Source organism: Calliphora vicina, chromosome 3 (assembly GCF_958450345.1).
Source record: "Calliphora vicina chromosome 3, idCalVici1.1, whole genome shotgun sequence".
Classification (NCBI taxonomy): Eukaryota; Metazoa; Arthropoda; class Insecta; order Diptera; family Calliphoridae; genus Calliphora; species Calliphora vicina.
The window spans coordinates 68,087,135-68,106,515 of record NC_088782.1 but is presented as its reverse complement, the minus strand read 5'-3'; the positions used below and the strand labels follow the sequence as shown (position 1 = coordinate 68,106,515).

Sequence of the window (19,381 nt, the reverse complement as noted above, 5' to 3'; positions counted from 1 at the left end):
GCATAAAGTTTAACCAAAAATGGCAGGGATCGCAACAGGAGGCGAGTCACATTCCATACAAAGTGTACATTCGATACAAAGTAAATAGTAATATCGAATATCTGGAGAACTATAATTGTGAAAGTCTTCAAACTTTACATTCTCATCAATACATGGGATTTAACCAAAAATGGTTGGGATCGCAACAGGAGTTGAGTGACCTGTCATAGAAATAATAATAAAGTTATTTCTAAATAATTTGAGAACTATAATTTAGATATGGCACCTCCCATACAACGTACATATTTTGGATAACTAAAATTATTTTTATAATGGCGGAAAATGGACGATTTATTGTTAGTTGGCATGGAACCTCACATACTTAATAAAAACATACATATTTTCAAATATGTTGTGAACTGTATTAGAGAAATTTTTAAAACTTTGAAGGATTTATTTCCTTAACATGGTACGTAGTTGTCTGAAAATGGACCGGATTGGATTAGTTATTTTTGATTATTTGAAGAACAATACTTGTGATTGTCTTTAAGCTTAGTACGGATGTATTCCTTACCACTGTACGAAGTTTAGCAGTAGGTGTAGGATCTACAGTGGTTGACAAACCAATGGAAACTTTTCCAAATATTCCATATGTAGCCCAAAATTTAAAATATTTTTTTAAAATAAATTTTTTTTTTTAGTATTTTACTTGTATAGTTTTATTTATATAAATTAACTGAAAAACAAACAACATAATTAATTACAGTATCCCAATAAAGTCTACATACAGGAATTCAAATTATATTTCTTTCGTTGAAAGCTGTATTTGTAAGTTAAAAGTAGTGAAATATATTTGTTAAAAAAATAAATTCCCACTAAAAAAAATTAAAACAACATCACTTAAGTCGGGTTTAGCAACATTTCCTATCACTTCCAAAATTTCACCGTTATTAAATTTTTTGATTCTGAGTCAAATAACGAAAATTTTGTTTGGTTTTTTTGGCTTTAATTTTCAAAATATTATGAAACTTAATAGTCCCACCCACCCAAAAGTAGGCGTGACCGAGAATAAATTTTTCGTTATTTTACTCAGAATCAATAACTCTAATAACGTTGAACTTTTGGGCGTTATTTGAATTTTTTTTTTTGCTAAAATCGACATAAGACATTTATTATTATATATATCATAAAAAAAACTAAAAAAACTGCTTTAAATTAAAGTAATATAATAATTTTTCCTGTATGTAGACTTTCTTGGGCTACTGTATATTCTGAAAAAATGGAACAAAATTAAAAATATTCACTATTTCGCTACTGACAAAACAATGGAAACTTTTAAAATTCTGCAAGAAAGAAGTGTAAAACGAAAATAATATTTAAAAGAACGATGTAAAAAGCATTCTGTTTACAGTTATTTTATTTTTAAATTCTGGTAATTTTTCACATAATTGCTTTTTTTCAAAGTTAACGAAAATGGCTAAAGTTAAGATTTGTGAAGACTGGTTTAAAACAAAAAAGTATCTGTGACAAATATTCAATAAATAAATCAGCAGTTTCAAAAATTATAAAGAAATTTCGTGAGACCGGTTCTGTAAAAACTCAACATTTAGATGGAAGACCTCGTAAGATTACTCCTAGACAAGATAATTTAATAGCGAGAGAGTTCAAGAAATTCCCAAAATTAACTCCTCGAGAGGTTGTTAATAGCCTAAAATTAGAAATAAGTACCCGAACAGTTAGTCGCAGGGCAAATGAGGCTGGTCTTGGTTGCTATCATCCTGTGAAAAAACTACTCATTTCTAAAAAGAACCGTTCTGCTCGTCTACAATTTGGGATCATTTAAACTAGTCGATACAGAAATGGAATACTGTCCACTTTTCCGACGAATGCAAATACAATTTAAGAGGCAGTGATGGGAGAACATTTGTAAGACGACCAAAGGGAAAAAGATTAGATCCAAAATACACAAATAAGACTGTAAACTTTAGCGGTGGCAATATTACGGTATGGGGATGTTTTTCAGGGCAAGGTATGGGCCCAATTCATATTATAAAAGATACCATGACAGGTATAGGATACCTTAAACGATGTTATGTATCCATACGCTGTGGAAAATATACCCCTAGTTTGGAGATTCCAACACGACAACGACCCGAAACACACCTCTAGGGTTGTAACAGAGTGGTTACAATCAAACGAGGTACGTGTTTTGAAGTGGCCTGCCCAATCGCCAGATCTCAATCCCATAGAAAATCTATGGGAAATTGTAGATCGTAAAATAAGGACCCAAAATTACACCAGGAAGGAAGATTTATGGGAGGCTATAAGAGAATGGCAAAATATTTCAAAGGAGATTTTAACTCATTACTTCTTTGCAGTGTAAATTTTTTACGTTTCTAATACGATAAATATTATATTGTCGTGGAAATAATAATGTTTCTTAGCTAAATAATGTTAACTGCGAGTACTACTTAACAGTTAGAATCAAAAGTATAGCTGACTATACATTGGTATATTACTAAAGACCTTTTTATATGATGTATTAATAGTATTAATTGTACTAGCATTAAGCAGACATGCAATTATTTTAATATTTTTGTTGCGCATAAAATTTTGTTACATTTGGTATCAAATATACAAGTTGGAACACTTCTCCGAATTGTATTAGTTTACGCAAACTTGCATTTTTCGTGTTAACACGATTTCAAAACTAATCCACTGGTGTGAACCATGGAATAGTTTTAAGACTACACCGTTGTGTTTTATGGTCCAGCGCTAGGACATCGTGATGTTAAATATACCATGTTTGTTCTATACATTTGGGTTACCTTTGGACTAGTCCTAGTACCTTATGGGCATTTGCGTGTATGGACTAGTCGTATTATTTGCAGGCTAATCCAAACCTGATACAATATATTGAACACAAAAGTGCAATTAAACAGAAAATGAAAGGTCCTTTCTTCAGTAAATGACACAGACGGGCAAATAAATAATCAAAATATATGTAGTAATAATGGCAATGTTATTGGTTTGTTACCATTAATTCTGAAGAAAACCAGATTTTCCATTCTTATTAAATTAAAATGCAAACTAAATAATGCCGCATACACATTTTGAACGAATAATAACAAAGAAGAATGAGGTCAATGATTTGGAATGATTGGTACTAGTGTGTAAGTAGTTTAGATCAGCAAGACAATTAAGAAACAAATATTGACGAAGAACAACGCCCCCTTTAAAAACGACAATAAATTGTTAATGGCAATTAAACAAATCTTTAAAACGCATTGCAAGATTAGTTTCCTATTGGAAAACTTACCCAATTTTTCATCTGTCTGACCATCGTCGCCAGCGGCAGACATGTCAAAATTGTCCATGATTTTTTCTTAATATTTTCCTTGAAATTTCACAAACACTTTGGTTGTTTTATCAAGAAAATGATAAACAGAAATGGATTTATTGGCTATTGTTTATAAAAACCATTAATTGTATAGTATAAAATCTTCACTTTTATTTTATTTTGTCAATTTATTTCACTCAAACAAAAAAACTGCACTAAAATGTAGCCATCTTTACTTATTATTTTTTTCGTTTTTTCTTATTGCAAAAATTTTGACGTTTCCTTTTTAACCAAATTGTTGCTGTCAAAACCATATGGGATTGGTTAACAGCTGTAGTTTGTTGCTCTTTGTTTTTGTTTTGACAATAAACATCAACAAAGAATGAGGAATGAAAAGCAAACAAACAAAATGTAAATAGAGAGCCAAACTGTAAATTAAACAGCTGCTCAGTGTTGGGCAAAGTTTTTTTTGGGTTGTTGTTTGTGGACAAATGTTTATCCTGCAGTCACACGTTTAAGTTTAGCTTTCAAGTTTTTTTTTGTCAAAATTCATTGAAATCGACAGCTGTAGGCTGCACTCAACTTAAAAATAATTTTTGTAAAGTCCAACAAAAGAAAATATGAAAAACTCAACATGCAATGTCTACGAAAACAACAAATTATTTCTAGTTTTTTTCATGGCAGAAAAAATAAAATATGTTTGTTTGAAATTTTGGAAGAAAAATTATATTTCATCAAATAAGTTTGTGTCGGTTTCATATTAAACGTGTAAAATCTATTCATATTGCTAAAACCAAATAAAAAAGTAAATAATTAAAATTGTAGTTAGACGTTGTATTTTACCGCATCTTATTCCCATTTTGCCCTATATAACCAGCAATGGAACACGTTTTCTTACTCTCTCTCTTTCTTGAAATGAATTTCTCTCATTATTCGTTGTTTTGAGAATTGGTTCAATAGTTATCGATGAATAATTTGTTATCATTAAACGAGTGTATGGTTGCCAATAATTGAGAACAAAAATAATATCGCAATTTATAAATAAATTGGATGTATAATTTAGTAGCGGCCTTAGATATATTATAAAAGAAAGTATTTAATAGTTCTGATCATCTTCTTATAATAATAGTTGCTTTTTATTCTTCTTTTTATAGTATTAGTTGCTGAATTTATTTCCTTTTGTTTTCCAATAAATGCTTATTTTTTTTAAGTTTTAATTAGTTTTATTATTACTAACTTTATTCATTATTCAATTGTAAAAATATTGTATTAATCGTATATGGCCCTATGGGCTCTATTATTTAAATCAAGAATGAAATGAAATGAATTCGCGAATAAATAGTTTTTGCTCTTTTTTTGACCGATCCAAACAAAAAATCTTTGAGTGATATTTTTTACATGGAATTTATTTTTGTTGAAATTTGTGTGGATACTAGTTCCGTTTTTACACATTATCAACAAATAATAAATGAGGGAAATTGCATCCATCTAAGTCCTTCCTTTTAGGCATAGATATATTGTCTTTGAATTTCATAATGACTTTTGTTGTCTACGACAAATATTTCGATGTGTTACAAACGGAATGACATACCAATATACCCCCATCTTTTTGGTGTTGTGTATAAAAATGTAATGGCAGCCCTGTCCACTAACAATTTTCGATAACTAAAAGACGACGTCATATTTTTTGCAAATTGCTTTTAATTGATAAATTTGTAAAACATTTCAAAGAAACTGCAAATTAATAATAAAAAGTCTTATCAAAACAAATTATGGCTGATTAATAAAAAAAAAAATTAAAAAAAAACGTAAACAATAACAATTTTTGCAGTTCACCCAAAAAATAAACTCTACCAAAGGGCATTTCCTATCTAAAGGAGGCTTCAGTAGCAAAAGGTTCGTCAATGTTCATTTGTTTTTTACATAATTCTGTAAAACCCGGAAATCTAACAGCATTTTTTGTGGTTATTTTAGCTATATTATTGATATTTAACCTAGACAGCATGGATATACCTATTCATCCCTTAAGTAGTGATCCAACAGCAGCATGGAAGGAAATCTCCAAGACTCAGCGCGTCATAAAGGTTACTATGAAGCCTCCACAAACAGGAGTGGCGTTTAATAAAGCGCGCGTTGTATGCATGAGTGATACGCACTCATTGACACCCTACATTAAGTTCGATATACCAGAGGGTGATATTTTTATACATGCCGGTGATTTTACCAAATGCGGCCATTTGGAGGAAGTTATAGAGTTCAATAACTGGATTAGTTCTTTGCCACATAAACACAAAATTGTAATTGCCGGAAATCATGAGTTGAGTTTTGATTCGACCTTTACTCATCCATTTCAAAATCGATCGAATAATGAAAGGTAAGAATAACGATAATAGAAAATCCTTTCCTTTACACTTGCTCAGAAGTAGGAAGACATTTTCCTATAAAAATTCTTCCTCATTTTTCTTAATTTTTTATTGTAAATCTTGCCAGATGCTAAGAATATTTTTAAAGGAAATCTTTCTCCGATGCTGTGAGAAGTTATTTTTTTAGAAATTTTCCTCTGATGCTGAACTACCTTTCTTATTAGAAATTTTCTTATAATTCGGAGACATTTTCATAGAATATTTGAGAAATTTTCTCCAACTACAGAGAAATAATTTCTATTCAAATTACTAATGAGTTTAATTTACAAAAAAATCCATTTCTTTACAGAAGCAAACATACTGGTATGTCCATACTAGATGACCTGCCCACACTGGGTAATGCCAAAGAAAATATTGTCGAAGCCGTTCAGACTCCCAACATACGAGATGTTTTAACCAATTGTACCTATATCGAAGATGAGCTCATAGAAATTTGGGGTATACGTATTTTTGGCAGCCCTTGGCAACCGGAATTTTGCAAATGGGCTTTTAATGTACCGCGTGGCTTGCCTTGTTTAGATAAATGGAATAAAATACCATCAGATATTGATATTTTAGTTACACACACACCACCCGTTGGTCATGGTGATCTGTGTTGCTCGGGTGTCCGGGCCGGCTGTGTGGAACTATTGACTACCATACAGAAACGTGTTAAGCCCAAATACCATGTATTTGGTCATGTCCACGAGGGTTATGGTATAACCTCTGATGGCCGTGTTATTTATGTGAATGCTTCAACGTGCGATATTAACTATTTACCTAATAATCCTCCCATAGTTTTCGATGTAACGCTACCTCCCGGAGTTCGCAAAGATGAGTAGGATTTTTAAGCAATGAACAAATACAGGTGGATTATATTAGTCATATTTTTTTTTATTATTTTAATTTGTATATAGTTTTTATATACACGATTTTATTTTTTTGTAGCGATTTTAATTATTAAGTATATTTTTGTACAAATTTTTATAATTTCGTTATTTTACACCACATATTTTTGTTTTTATATGTATTTATTGCAGAAAATAAACGTTTTTATTATTTTCACAATCGATTTTATAATTTTTTTTTATTAATTTTAATGGTTTTTTATGTAAATATTATTTTACTTCTGTTTTTTTAAAGTTTTGCTCAAACAAAAGATTATTGTAAAACACCAAACAATTTTCCTTTTTAACTTTTTAAGAAAGTTGAAGACGGTTTCAGATATATAGGTGAACGAACACATATACCTCAGCGTTCATTTACGACTAAATGATCATGAATATATATACTTAAAACTGGAGATAAATACACAGAGCATAGATTTTTGACAACTGAGTTAGGTCTTTGACAGGAGAGTTTCCGCTCTATGTATATTTCTCTGTTTAATATAGAGTTTCCATTTGGGTTTTAACTTAAACCGCGGTTTTTCAAGGGCTAAAACCGAAACCGAAAATTATTCTTCGGTTTTTACTTTTAATCTATTTTCAGTAGAAAAATTTAGAAATTAGAAACAAACTTTTTCATCCAATATCCCTAAAAATAGATCGGTAAAAATATCTTAAGATTTCTTTATATTTTTTAAATTGTATTACTATAATTGCTTCAGATGATATAGCAGGCCACTTTTCGCAGGATTTGCAAGGAAACCTGTTAATAAAGAATGACACAAACTCATTTAAAAATATTTCCTGATAATTAAACCAAATTAATGTTTGTTTACTTAATTTTACTTAATAAAACTTAGTTCTTTTCAAATATTTGATAAAAGTATGGAGTACTAGCTGACTCGGTGCTCTTCCCTACCCCAATTGGAAGAAAAAATAGTACTATTAAGTCTCCCTTAGTGAATTAATACTAATTCAGGATAAATTGTCTCTAGTTTCATGTTTATTGATTCATTGTAATGTCGATTCTATCTCATTTAAAACGTATTATTAGAATAAAAAAAGGACCATAAAGTCTCCAACTCATTCAGAATCATGTGTACCATTTTGAAGAACGAAAAAGTACTCCTTAGTTTGGTTTAGTTCTCCTTTTTTGGTATCATAATACCATTGATTCCCCTATTCTTGATTATTTCTTTACTGAAAAGCATATTAGCCAACTTTAATGTATGTAATTTAATATATTAAGGGCCATTATTACAACTTGCCGTTGTAGTTAAAGGTAACTTTAAGCAATAGAAAAAGGTACCATTAAAGGTAACTTGAACTATAACGGCAAGTTGTAATAATGGCCCTAAAAGAGTAAGATTAAAATAAATTTTCCTTTATCCTCTTGAACACCCGTCAAGTTTGAATTGATAAAGTTTGGTTGATAGAGCACTACATAAGTCTTTGTTAAGTACCGAATAAGCTTGCAATTAGGGTTTTTATCCCGGGAATTCCCAATTTTTCACTACCCGATTCCGGGGATTTTTAGTCGGGATTCCCGGGTATTAAAAACTGACGAAACTACAAAGAAAACATGTTAGAACTCTATTTTTTTTTTTTTTAAAAAAAAGTGAAAAGTTTATTTTTTACAATTTTTCGTTTATATCTCGGCAACAATAGACCACTTATTATTATTATTTATTTGGGGTTTTTCGAATGAACATTTAAAAAAGCAAATGGAAAGCTGCACGATCTAGAAATAAAGGTGAATAATCTTCAATGTCAAGATGGACCAGTGTGAATTATACCACAAACCTCTAGTAGAACAAAGTCCCCTACTTTTGATGGCGGCACACCATTTGGTAATTTGAAGTATAGAATTGATTTTGTCCTTGAAAGGAAACACAGCAATAGTCCTTGGTAACAATGTCAGCTTTATAATGAGTGCGTTTTGCAGATGTTGTATTATAAAAATTCACCTTTGAATCCAATAATATGGAAATTTTCGATATCAACATAAATTTTATCTCTTAACTATTCAGTTAAATGTATTGAATTCATTTCTTTTACTAAAAGGATTGTGAATTTTTTTTTAATTCATTTTGAAAATGATTAAAAGTTAAATAAAACTGAATGAAGAAAAAAAATTTTAACTCAATTTGTAGTAGATTTGAATCAACAAAAATTTAATCATTCAAAGTTTGAATAAATTCTGTTATTAATTAACTTAATTAATTCAATTTAAATAAAGCCTTTGAAGGAAGCTAAAGAATTAGATATTGGGAATGGATTTATGAAATGAAAGGCTGACATTTTTTAATTACGGATTAAGATTTTAGTGAATTAAACTCAAATTGAATTAATTACTACGAAGTTCTATAAATAATGATTATAACACTAAGTTTGTATATGAAATTTTGCTATAATATCCATAGTTTACAGTATTATTATATATTTCGGGAATAGCCGGGTACCCGGGAATGTATAGAAAAATTTTACCGATTCCCGGAAATGAAAAACCCTACTTGCAATGCAAGGAGGAATTGGTGACTTCTACCACAGGGTTATTTTGGATCAAATACCGATCTCGACTAACCAATTATAAATGAGCAGATCAGATTGTAAAGTCTTAACCAGCTTATGGCTCACACTATAACAGACTGCTACTAGATCTAGACAGATGTAGTATTAGGGTAATCAGAGCAGATTTAGAGCTCGGACTAGCTGGTGGGATGCGTTCAGGCACATCACTCCGAAGACAATTGTATCTACGCTCCAGAACGACCTGAGCCTCACTCGGCCAACGATAGTCAATCATGTGAACGATTGTAGATATCTTAATGAAACTTCACATGGTCATTACTGAGATGTTTTTGAGCTGATTTGCATTTACATGGGTTTGTAGACTACTAATTTCTTAAAAAATCACCAAAAATTCTGTTCCTCTCCGAATGTCAATATATAGCACTTGAAAATATCTACAAAAATACGCCTACATGTGTGGTTTATCTCTTTTAGTTCAAAGGATAATTATGCTGAAACATTTTTTTAAAATTATTGACCGACTGGAGGCTCAAAAAGCTTCTCATTAAATTTTTAATGGTGATAATGTCACTAGCAGTCCTTCCAACTACGAACCCATGTAAATAGAAATCAATTTAAAACACCTCAGCACTGACCATATGAAATTTCATTAGGATGTCTACAATCGATCACACCCTTCCAGACTGAAAATTTGTTTAATATATTGAATTATGTGATAGAGCTCAGTTTGAGGAAGGTTTCGTAGTACCTACATATGTATATAAAAAATTATTTTAAGTTATGAACCTCTTGTCACAAATAAGCAATGTGATTCAGGTTTAAAAATCTTTTTAAAATAATTATCTATTCAATTAGACAATCACTATGGATAGATGTGAGTCTTAAGCAAGATTTTATAAAATATCTACTATTCAGGTTAAACAAGTAAGAGAGCTATATTCGGTTGTACCGAATCTTATATACCCTTCACCAAATTATACTTCAAAATAAAAATTTTAAATATTTTTAGGTTAACAAAATTTATTTTTTTCCAAAGATGATTTTTTAATTTTTTTTAAAAAAAAAAAATTTCGAATTATTTTTTTTTAAAAAAAAATTGATACTTTTTTTTAATATTTTTTTTTATTTGTAATTTTTTTTGGTTTTTTTAAATTTGTTTAATATTTAGCGAAAAAAAACTTTTGGTGAAAAAAAAAATCGGGTTAAAAAATTATTTTTCCGATTTTTACCCATTGTAGGTTCAACTTACGATGGTCACATATACGTCGTTGCATAGGTCTTTGAAATATCTATCATTATATATCCATATTGTCTATATTAATGACTTAGTAATCCATATATAGGTCAAAAATCAAGGTTGTCCTGGTTTTTTCCTTCTATCTTAGCCATTTGTGGACAGATTTTCTCGATATTATATAGCAACCGAGCCGGAAGAATTCCGGAGATATTGATGTATGAATCGTGTATGTAAGTTATTTAGGGGCTTCGGAAAGTTGATTTCAACAGACAGATAGGCGGACATGGCTTAATCGACTCCGCTATCTATAAGAATCCAGAATATATATACTTTATAGGGTCGGAATATTATATTGTGGAAATTACAAATGTAATGACAAACTTATATATACTCTTCTCACGAAGGTGAAGCGTATAAAAAGATCAATCAAAAGACCCACGATTAAGATTGTAAAATCTATTTAAAATATATACGATTCAGGTTAGAAAATCAGTTTAAAAATCAAAAATTTAAACCCTCTAGATCTAGCGGTTTATATTGGAAAGTCTATAAAAATCTTATAAAATTTGAGTGGAAAGAAACATCTCTTTAAAATATTCACAATTTAGAATCTAATTTAAGGTTAAAAATATATATTTATTTAAGGTTAAAAATCGTGTGAAAACTTATCTGTTAAACATACGACACAGTTAAAAAAAACAAATTTCTATAAAAGGACCTAGAATTCAATCTTTTTTAAAATTACCCAATATTTATGTATATTGGAAAATCTCTAAATGGCAATATGAGACATACAAGACTTTTAGTAAAAAAAAATCACAGAGTTGTATGAAAGGAGAAGATAATTTGAGAAAATTAATGGTCTATTATAATACTATAAGTTACTTATTTCTGATATTTTTTTTTTGTTAATGAAATAATTTTTGACAATTTATAAATTTTTGTTATTTTTTAACATTTATTTTTAGTGAGTTTATTTTATTTAAATAATTTAATATTAATTAATACATTTTTATTTCGCTTATCAAAAAACACTAAATAAATGCAATGCTCAAAGAAGAATAAGTGAGTTGGCTTCAATTGTCATTAATGATCGTTTGTCATGTCTTTACTCAATCAATCATGCCTTAAAGTATTTTCAATTAAATAAATTTAAAAAAACTAAATTGCCGCAACATGTATTAATTAGATCTATAAAATTAAGTAAAAAAAACAATATTTATATTCCCAATTAAATTCGCAGAAAAAAAATAAATAAATTGTAATAAACTCTAGAAATAACAATAAATATTAAAAAGAAAACTATAATTTTCAAGCTGGCAACATTGTTTAAAATCTAAAACTAAAATTTTTTGTAATAGAATAAAAACACACCACCATAATTATCGATCACCACTACTGTGAAACATAACAGGACTTTTTTTAGTACTGATCATACTAAAAGGAACAACAAATACAGCAACAACCACACACATTAACATTGCAAATTGTTCAACTTCGTTGAATTTGAGTGGCGAATACTTGCGCTACCAGAGATCATCAACATTCATTGTCATCATCATCATCTTCGACAACATCTACATAGCTGTTCGGCATATTTTAAACTTCGGCGCTTAGTATTCCTTCAGTTTCTTTTATTTTATTTATTTAAATAAATAATTCCTCAACAATCGGAAAAAGTGCAAATTATTTAACTAGAAAAAAACAACGATTAATTTAATTTGGTGATTGTTTAAATTTGAAACAATTTTTCGGTTTTTTTTTAAATAAAGGAAGGATTTGTATATTACATTAAACATCCAAAGACAACATGGTAAGTGGCATTTCTATACAGTGGATAAATCCAAGGACATTTGAGGTTATATTTAAGAAAGAAGGCACCAGAAAATTGTTAAGGGTTGCAAAAAAAAACTAGTTTCTTTTTAAATTTTTTGATCTTAAGCATCTGTTGTGATCGTGTTTGTTTGTTGCTTTAGTGAGACGGAGTATACATTTCTAATTTATTCGCCAAGAAAATGGCGTTCTACTGTTGCAGAAACAATGTGCATTAAAAAAAAAATTAAAATTAAATTTTGAAGCCAAAAATCCGAAAAATTATAAAAAATATAGTGTGTTGGAAAGTATGTATCTGTGGGAAATAAAATATCAGTTACAGAATTAGTTTCTGAATGGTTTTATGAATTAGCAAACCAATTTTGTTTAATATTTGTTAAACAATAATTTGAAAAATGTGATTGTAACAACCAAAGATATCGATTTTTAGTAAATATTTGTATTTTTATATTCAGACTAGTTGCAACCAATTTTCAAAAAATATTCATTCAAAAATTGCTGAAGAAGCTAAATAATGATAGGTATCTGTATCCAACAAACAGTCAAATGTTTGAAAAATTTTAATCAAAATCTTTGAAAAAAAAAAACACTGCTAATGGTTGAAAAAAACATTCTTTTTTAATACTATTAAAACATTTTAAAAATGTTACACATACGAGTGTTGTTTTTTTTAGTAATACATTTTCACCACTTAGGTTTTTGACAACTAAGTTAGTTAGGTCTTTGACAGCTGAGTTTCCGCTCTAATGCCTCAGTGTTTGCATATAAGCTAGTTTTAGATAAAACCGAAGACTTTTGTTGTACCTTTTACTGTATACCTACAGTGAGCGTCAATTGAAATCATACAGTAGGTATATCGTCAATAGTTTTTTTTTACCATCTGAAAGCCTTATTTAATGTAAATTCATTTGTCAACATATTTTAAAATATTACCATTTGTTCTAAAATTACCTTAGGTATAAAAATAAACAGATTTTCTTTATTTTCCCGAAAAGTTGTTAAAAAATAAGGGAGTATTTATTATTGGCGCAAAAACGATATTGAAAATAATAATAAAAATAAAATGTTCTTCGTGAAGAAATAATTTTCTCAAATAATAACATCTTAATTACAAAATAAATTTTAGTTAAATTCGACTTTATTTTAAAATAAAACTTTGGTTTTTTTTTCGTATCATAACAAATATTTAAATAAAAAATTTCATAATTTTTCGACTAAAATAATATGTAGTTGAAATTTTTTTCAATGAATCAAATAAATTATAAAATCATAGGGTAACATAGAGACGAGACGTAATTGTCAAAAACCTAAAGGTACGGTCACACATGGCAAATATTTACTAAAAAAAGCGTAACCACTTTTATAGCACAAATTTGTTTGACGTGTTTACTCTTTCAAGTGTTTTGTAAGATCAAACAGCATTAAATAAAATAAAACTAAATATTTGTTTTGAATTATACTCAGTAAAAAGAGTTTTTGACAGTAAATATAAGAATTAAAATATATTTTATTTAGCGGTTACGTCTTTTTCGTCAAATATTTGCCATGTGTGACCCTACCTTAAGTCTGTTGTCAAAAACCTAACTCTTGTAACAACAAAATACATACTAGTCAATGTATTTTATTGTTGTATCAAACATATGATTTGTTGTAATTTTGTTTGACAAATTGGAGTATCTCGTCTTTATGTTTAATTCTCTATGCAAAAGGCCTTATTCATAGAGAATTATCAGCCCAATTATGAAATAAAACTCCCCGGGACTTTTTTCCCTTTTCTCATTTTTCCTATTCAAATTCTATCTTAAAAAAACGAAAAGGGAAAAAACTCCCGGGCAATTTTTTTTCATAATTGAGCTGTATATGTACATAGAAACGAGACACTCCAATTTGTCAAACAAAAATACACCAAATCATATGTTTCATACAACAATAAAATTGACTAGCATGTGTTTTGTTGTTGCAGGAGTTAGGTTTTTCACAACAGGATTATGTGTTTGACAATTACGCCTCGTCTCTATGTTAGCCTATGGCCTTATTCTCAGTAACTTTTGAACCGATAAAGATATTTTAGATTTTTTTTTGATGTAGAGATATTTTCTTGAACCCAGTTTTAACGTCATAAGAAGTTGTTGAGGAATTTAAAAAAATCGTATAGCAGAAACGCAATCTACGGAAAATTCTAAAGTTTCCTCAAGAAACTATAGGTCTAAAAACAAATCCTATCTTGTGCAATTCGTCTTTTATCCAATAAACAAAACTATTAAAAAATATGTATTAAATTATCATTGGATAAAAGACGAAATGCGCAAGATATGATTTGATTTTAGACCTATGGTTTATTGGGGAAAATTTCTTAGAATTTTCCGTAGAATGCGTTTATGCTATACGATTTTTCGTGAAAAAAATTGACACGCCCTAATGAATATGCTTATTTTTTTGTTTTTTGAGTCAGCTCGGTCAAGCCCGATCATATAATAACTTACACTATAATTTATTTTCGTGAATGATTTTCGGAAGAGGGCCTTGTAAGGGAGCTATGACTAATTATGGACCTATCGCCATGAAATTAGGTCGTGTGATTTGACAGTTATTTCTGTTGGATTGTATGTTTATACCATAATTTCTAAGATATTTATGCTCATTAAAGTCATTTTCGGAAGCGGGCCTTGTATGGGAGCTATGACTAATTATGGACCGATCGTCATAAAATTAGGTGTTATGAATTCCGTATATATAAAACTTATTTGAGCGAAATTTTGTGTAGATACCAATATAAATTAACCATTTACGACCGATAAAGTCCAATTTCGTGAGGACATTTGTATTGGAGCTAGGTGAAATAATGGACCGATTTCAGCCAGTTTCAATAGGCTTCCAAATTTTTTCGAAATATCTTCAAAATTGCGACATCAAGGCAGCCAGAAAGCCAGTCGTATCAAAAGGTAAAATAAATATAGAAAAAATGTTGGGAGTAATTTCATTCAAATGTAAAAAGTGTTCTACAGATAGGTCCAGACGGGTACAAAAGTATATATGGGGTTAAAGAGGACACTTTCGCCTTTCTGCTTGTAGTAAAATTTGCTTAACTTTTGACCCCCAAAAGTTCTATTCCACTAAAATTAAAATTTGACTAAAACATAGCACCTGAGAAAACATTTAATAACACAGCATGTATAAACGGCACAGTGACACATCATACCATTTCTTAAAGACTATTATCCTACCAACATAACAAAAAAAAATGCAGCCAATTATCTACAATAGTTTGCGAGTAATGATAATTTACTTCTAATCAAATTTACAAAAATCACATTTTTTTATAAAATAATATAAAATATTTGTTTTTAATAGTATGCCACGCCCACAATTACCAATATTTATATCTAAGTTTTTGGCTACCTTAGTTTCAATATGTTTTTACTATTGAATGACATTAAAATTTAGGAAAATAGTGTTAACAAAAAATTGGAACACAAAAACAACACTCGTATGTGGCTAGAACCATAGAGAATAGACATAGAGCGGAAACTCTCCTGTCAGAGACCTAACTTAGTTGTCCGAAACCTAAGTGCTGAGAATGTATTAGTAGAAAAATCTATGTGAAAACAAAACTCGTATGTGTGATTATTTTCAGTAATTTTTTGTTTGAGTTTTTGTTCTAGTTTCCGCTCTATGTTTCTCTATAGCTAGAAAAATAGAGCGGAAACTACGAAGAGCAAAATATGCATATTTATGCAAGGTTCAGCTAAAAATTAATTTTTTTCTAAAAACTTGTAAAATATACGAAAGCTTAATTTTGAAGCAAAAAGCTTGTCATGCTTATAACCACAGATCAATATATCGGATATTCGCCCCTGTTCTGTAAATCGATTAATTTCAAAAATGAGATTATTTCCAAACCAATAATTAAAGGTTGAAAATGGTTTGTTTAGTCGAAAGCAAAATTATTAAATCATGTACAGGAAAGGGTGCAAGTCATGCGAGTTTTGGTAATGAAAATCACCAAAATCTGCCCATAAATAGCAAAAAACCACGCCTACCTCGATTTTTTACTCTTGCTTTTGAGTAAAAAATCGAGATAGGCCAGCTATCGCATAGAACTAAAAACACTAACATTTTAATTGTCTATCCAAATCAGTGCATAAATGGTCAAGATAGTAGGGAAATTCGGTTTTAGTCAAATATTTGAATGGTATTACAAATGGCAACTGGCAGCTATCATGATCTGTTGCCAAATTAGAAACCATTCATAATCGACCCATAAATTGGCATAATTTGGAATGGGCGTGGCTTTTAATTTACAATTATGTTTGCCTATATTTCGGAGACTAAAATCTAAATATAGACAATATATACATATCTAATGAAAGGCTCACTCAACGAATGAAAATGCAACTTATAAATTTGGATCTGCAATGGTCTTTTTTTAGAGACACAATATATTTTAACATCGCCACCACTTCTAATTTATAATTGAAATGTTCTTGTGAATTTCTCCATATGTCCGTTTTTATTACCTTTAATCCACTTATCTAATTTTAACTCATTTAATTGGTATTTTTAGCGTGAAGTTATCTCTATTCAAATTGGTCAAGGTGGCATTCAAATCGGTAACGCTTGCTGGGAACTGTATTTGCTCGAACATGGCATCAAACCCGATGGCTCTATCAAAACAAAAGAGGAAATGTTGGCCAGCGGCAGTAGTGCCGGTACAGTCGGCAGTGAAGGGCAATCGAACGCCACAAATGATGCTAATACATTTTTTGCCGAAACCGGTTCGGGCAAACAAGTGCCACGATCAATTTTCGTAGATTTGGAACCGACAGTCATTGATGATGTACGCAATGGTCCCATGCGTAGTCTTTACCATCCCGAACAGTTGATATCGGGCAAAGAAGATGCTGCCAACAATTATGCCCGTGGCCACTACTCCATAGGCAAGGAGGTGATTGATAATGTAACCACGCGCATCCAGAAAATCGCCGAACAATGTGATGGCCTGCAGGGATTTTTGATATTTCACAGTTTAGGTGGTGGCACCGGATCGGGTTTTACATCGTTGCTAATGGAACGTTTATCGATGGATTTTAGCAAGAAGTGTAAATTGGATTTTGCCGTTTATCCGTCGCCCAAAGTGTCGACAGCTGTTGTGGAGCCCTACAATGCTCTGCTTACCACCCACTCTACACTGGAGCATTCTGATTGTGTGTTTATGGTGGACAACGAAGCTATTTATGAAATCTGTAAGAACAGTTTGAATGTAGATCGTCCGGACTATAGAAACTTGAATCGTTTAATTGCACAAATCGTTAGCTCCACAACAGCTTCTCTGCGTTTCAGTGGTTCCATGAATGTGGACTTGAATGAATTCCAAACGAATTTGGTACCATTTCCCCGTATTCATTTCCCCTTGGTGGCCTATGCTCCCCTGGTGTCAGCCGTCCGAGCGTCTCATGAACAGCATGCCATTACCTCCTTAACAAATGCCTGCTTCGAATCGGGCAATATGATGGTTAAATGTGATCCTCGAGCAGGAAAATACATGGCCTGTTGTATGTTGTATCGTGGTGATGTTGTGCCCAAAGATGTCAATGCCGCCGTCTCAGCCATCAAGTCGAAACGTCACATTCAGTTCGTCGACTGGTGTCCAACGGGCTTTAAAATCGGTATTAACTATGAAAAACCAGCATTTGTACCCGACGGAGATTTAGCCAAGACTTCGCGAGCCGTCTGCATGTTATCGAATACCACAGCCATAGCAGTGGCGTTCAGTAATTTATGCTATAAATTTGACTTGATGTTTAAGAAACGTGCCTTCGTCCATTGGTATGTTGGTGAGGGTATGGAGGAGGGTGAATTTACGGAAGCTCGCGAAGATCTTGCAGCTCTTGAGCGAGATTTCGAGGAAGTCGGCACTGATGATGCTGCCCAGGCAGGTGAAGATGGTGATTACGAATATTAACATCCACATTAATAATGAGAATGTTTTTGCTAACTAGCGAGCTGCTAACTCGCTAAATTATGGTAGGTTTACAGTTCATTAGTTAGCACAGACATTTGCATTATGCATAGAGACGTACGTACGAGTGGGGAGTTTATAAATATGATATTATTAAGGCATTTCACCAAAAACGAAAACTCAAACGATTAAACAAAGTATTCTAGTTATTAATAATTTGTTTAAAACTGTTCTGTTAATTAAGTTATAAATTGAGTTTTGAAAAAATTAAAATTTTTAAATTAAATAAACATAACAACAAAATTAAAGTGAAATATAAAGTGTTAATAAATATATAAAGTTGGTTTTTGATAGTGAATATAAAAAGAATCGTTTGATTTTGGAGAACTTTTACTTTAGCTAAATTTAAAGTTGTTAGTCAGGAAATCTATGTTATAAGTTTTCCACAATATGTGTAAACTTTAATAAAAAACCATAATTATAATGCTGGGTATACACGATACTATTTTTCGTACTAATCGTAGTATGAGTTGAAGTACGATTTTGTGATAGACGTTACTACAAATCGTACTATTTCCTTTGAAAAAATGACAAGTAATAAAAATATCACAAAAATCAAAAATTGTTGATTTTCATACTTCGTTAGTACGACAACATGATACACGTTACTAATTTCATACTTATACGATTTATCGTACTACTTATCGTAACGTGTATACCTAGCATAACATTGAACATTTTGTTTATAAAATTTGTTTTATGCTGGGTATACACGATACTATTTTTCGTACTAATCGTAGTATGAGTTGAAGTACGATTTTGTGATAGACGTTACTACAAATCGTACTATTTCCTTTGAAAAAATGACAAGTAATAAAAATATCACAAAAATCAAAAATTGTTGATTTTCATACTTCGTTAGTACGACAACATGATACACGTTACTAATTTCATACTTATACGATTTATCGTACGACTTATCGTAACGTGTATACCTAGCATTATATCTAAAAGATTTGATATTTTCGATATCAAAGTCGCCAACTTTTCAGAATCAAGAATTTATTTTCTATTAATTTAGGTAATACCAAGTTTGGCTACCGTAAAATCGAATTGGATTTCAATTCCATATTGTTCTATGAAAATGGCAATGATAAAAACGAATAACCAATTTTTTCATTTTCAAGAAACTTCCAAATTAATATAGGAAAT

General features: G+C 30.5%; 3 protein-coding genes across 7 annotated transcripts in view; 2 read left to right on the top strand and 1 right to left on the bottom strand.

Annotated features, from left to right (window-relative positions):
* The window catches only part of fry (Protein furry), a 293,867-nt gene extending 290,281 nt beyond the window's left edge, over positions 1–3,586 (bottom strand). For all 5 annotated transcript variants that reach the window (XM_065503200.1, XM_065503203.1, XM_065503202.1 and 2 more), the window contains exon 1: positions 3,299–3,586. In XM_065503200.1, coding sequence (XP_065359272.1) covers positions 3,299–3,356 — 58 coding nt within the window. In that variant the 5' untranslated portion in view covers positions 3,357–3,586. The remainder of the gene's footprint in view (positions 1–3,298) is intronic.
* A 1,476-nt stretch (positions 3,587–5,062) lies between these two features.
* On the top strand, positions 5,063–6,793 carry LOC135953469 (UPF0046 protein C25E10.12). Its single transcript, XM_065503380.1, has 3 exons — positions 5,063–5,215; positions 5,294–5,693; positions 6,032–6,793. The coding sequence occupies exons 2-3, from the start codon at positions 5,323–5,325 to the stop codon at positions 6,561–6,563; spliced, it is 903 nt and encodes a 300-aa protein (XP_065359452.1). The 5' UTR covers positions 5,063–5,215; positions 5,294–5,322; the 3' UTR covers positions 6,564–6,793.
* A 5,300-nt stretch (positions 6,794–12,093) lies between these two features.
* Positions 12,094–18,538, top strand: alphaTub67C (alpha-Tubulin at 67C). Its single transcript, XM_065503425.1, has 2 exons — positions 12,094–12,190; positions 16,775–18,538. Exons 1-2 carry the CDS (start codon positions 12,188–12,190, stop codon positions 18,170–18,172), a joined length of 1,401 nt encoding a protein of 466 aa, XP_065359497.1. The 5' UTR covers positions 12,094–12,187; the 3' UTR covers positions 18,173–18,538.
* Positions 18,539–19,381: the final 843 nt, after the last annotated feature.

Bases quoted from the DNA above. Each gene is read 5' to 3' on its own strand.
- LOC135953469 (XM_065503380.1), top strand. From the start codon at position 5,323: ATGGATATACCTATTCATCCCTTAAGTAGTGATCCAACAGCAGCATGG. The intron at 5,694-6,031 runs GTAAGAATAACG...ATTTCTTTACAG, and splicing joins AATCGATCGAATAATGAAAG to AAGCAAACATACTGGTATGT.